Source organism: Oryzias melastigma, unplaced genomic scaffold, assembly GCF_002922805.2.
Source record: "Oryzias melastigma strain HK-1 unplaced genomic scaffold, ASM292280v2 sc01110, whole genome shotgun sequence".
Classification (NCBI taxonomy): Eukaryota; Metazoa; Chordata; class Actinopteri; order Beloniformes; family Adrianichthyidae; genus Oryzias; species Oryzias melastigma.
In genome coordinates, this window is record NW_023417694.1 from 9,161 (window position 1) to 12,090 (window position 2,930).

The 2,930-nt window shown below is 40.2% G+C and overlaps 1 protein-coding gene across 1 annotated transcript in view; it reads left to right on the top strand.

Moving 5' to 3' along the window:
- Window positions 1-1,548, top strand: part of LOC112140910 (lymphocyte antigen 75) — a 1,795-nt gene extending 247 nt beyond the window's left edge. Inside the window, exon 2 of the mRNA XM_024263933.2 lies at window positions 388-1,548. Coding sequence (XP_024119701.1) covers window positions 411-1,094 — 684 coding nt within the window. The 5' untranslated portion in view covers window positions 388-410 and the 3' untranslated portion in view covers window positions 1,095-1,548. The remainder of the gene's footprint in view (window positions 1-387) is intronic.
- The last annotated feature ends 1,382 nt before the right edge of the window (window positions 1,549-2,930 follow it).

Below are 2,930 nucleotides of genomic sequence, written 5' to 3' on the forward strand. Positions count from 1 at the left end.
TTTAATTTAGTCTGTTCAGCTATTGTTTATATGGTATTGGACGACTACTGTTTAAAGCCCGTTGAGAGAACCGTGTTGTAATATTGGGATCTATAGATAACATTGAATTGACCTCATAAGAATCTTCTAGAGAAGTTTCATGAAACGTCTTACTGAAGTTTGTGTTTTCAGCTGCTTCATCTCTGTCTCCGCCTCGTTCACGTCTGTTTGTACGGCTGGTCTAAAGTTTCATGGCTCGGGTTTGGTTGAAGACTTTCTTTGCACGTGTAGACGCCTCGTTTCCACGTATAGATATGTTTTCTTAAGAGGTTATTTGACTTTGTTGAAGTTATTGCTCTCAATGCAAATGCTTCTAGTCTCTGTGATTCACTGGACTTGCATCCTCAGTTCTGTTCAGACGCTGAAGCAGGATGGAGAAGCTCGTCCTCGTGCTGCTCGCCGCTGCCGCCGCTCGCAGTTTGGCCGCAAAGCACGTCTTCGTCTCCACGAGGCTCTCCTGGACCGACGCTCAGGAGTTCTGCAGGAACAGCTACACCGACCTTTCACCCCTCACCAACTACCTGGAGACGCTGGTGTTCAGACAGTCGGTGAGCGATGACCAGTCTGGATGGGTCGGCGTGTACTGGACCACTTCCAGATGCAGCTGGTCGGGAACGTCAGGCCTTCAACAAACTTTAAACGTTTCTCTTCTCTGGAAATATGAAAGGCTATTTGTGGCGAAAAAACTTGAACTCCGAGGTTTCTTCTGCCTGAACCTGATCGTGGTCCAGGAGGAGAAGACCTGGGAGGAGGCTCTGGATCACTGCAGGGAGAACCACCACGACTTCACCAGCCTGATCTCCCAGACCGAGAACCTGCTGGCCCAGAACCAGATCCAAAACTCCACCATCACTCAGCGGGTGTGGGTCGGTCTGCGCTTCCTGGGGGACACCTGGATGTGGGTGAACAGCAACCCTCTGTCGTATCAAGCCTGGACCCAAACAGGAGATCAGGACCAGCACAGTCCGGTCTGGAAGCGCTGTGGAGCTCTGACCAAACAGGGAGAGTGGGAGAACCGAGACTGTGAGGAGAAACTCCACTTCATCTGCGTCTGAGCGGCAGAACCACGATAAAGATCTGAGCTTCACAGAGAAGTTTCTAGAAGATCTGGTCCACATTTACTGAGTTATGTTTTCATTTTAAGATTATTAAAGTCACATTTTGGGATGTTGTCGTTTTTATCTCATCAATCGACACTAGAAATGATTCTCTGATCAGTGATTTAGGAACAAAATGTTCAAGAAAAAAAGATAAATTTGACTTTAAATGTATTATAAATCTATAAAAAAGAGAACATCTGTTGTACCTGAACTTGTTTAAATGATAATTAAGTTTTTGTTTTTTTTTTCATTTAAAGTTTCACAAAAAACACTTTTTAGTTATTAAATGAAAGTTTGTTTTAATTTAGAGTTTCATTATATTTAATAAACTGAAACTTTGCTATGACTGTTTCTTTACTAATAAATGTCTCTTTAAACGTTTGCAACAACAATAAATTGTTCAAAATATAAAATGTAAGAAAAAAATCAAATAATGTAAGAAAAAATCCTTTATATAAAATGATGTTTAAATTGAAAATAATAAAAAACAAGAGTTTTCTTCCTGACGCTGATTAATTATTTTATAGATTTATTTTAGATTATTGCTGTTATTTGACATTTGTGTTATAAATTAGTGTTATTTTTGTGAAACAATGTGACTTTACTTGTCCAGTCCTTTTAAGTGTGACGATAATATGAATTCATAAAACAAGAGTAAAGCCATAAAAACATCTAAAAATAATTCATATATAAACGTGTTAAGATTATAATGTTTGCTAAAAGCACATCAGTTTTAGACTTAAGATGTGATTCAAATGGAGACGACAGTCTGATTCACCCCAAACTAATCTAATGACCAAATTAAAGATTTAAAAGGATGTTAAAGACAGATTTAAACTCCAGTTTCTCACATAAAAATCATTCAAAAGAACAAAGTTTCACCATCTATTTCTGCTTCAATTAACTTTTTGCTTGAAAAGGTGAAAATGTAGTAAACAAAGAAAAACAAGATCATATAAAAATGCTCTTCACTAAGGGTTCTCACAGAAACTTTGTGCCAAAGATCCTCCAGACTGATGTTCCACCAGCTGAAATCTGCATCAGTGCAGCTGCAGGGTCACTGCTACTTCAACACATGCAAACGGCTGTAAGAGCTCCCATTCAAATCCACCTCTGAGGGCAAATGAAAGGAGATTTTCAGCAGCAAACATTTTGTTTTGGAAAAAAAAATCAAATTTTCCACTAAATCACTCAGAAACGTTTGGGAATCAAAGTCAACTTAAAACCAAAATCACAGATTTGTCATGAATCGGTCCCATCTCCCCTCTGGACATCAGTGGGATCCATTATCTGAGTCCTAGCACTTCCTGGGTCTCCACACTACACTTCCCATCAGCCCACCTGTCTCTCCCAGAAGCCCCACAGCTGTTTTCCATCAGTGTAAAGTCTTGTTTGTGTCACTCTGTCTCCGAGTGTTCTCATCCTAACTCGATCTTCTGGTTCATCTAACCTAGCTTTGTCTTTGACTCGGATTGTTTGCCGCCTGCCCCGACCCTCGTCTAGACTCTGACCACTCTGGTTGTTCTCCGTTTCCCTCATGGTCGTGTTTGACGTCTGCCTGCCTGATCCTGATTTAACTTTGTGGACTTTTAGCTGTTCTTCTCTCCTGTCCTCCTGTCTGTGCCAAAGAAACCAGCTGCACTCGGATCCAACCGTCGGCCTGTATGTGACAAATGAACCGACTGACTGGTTTAGTCTTATTACAAATAAAATCTTTAGCTTATGTTAGTCAAATTTTTAAAGTTTTAAAAATTGGCATTCTGTTAGCTAATGCTTTATTTTAGCTTTTTT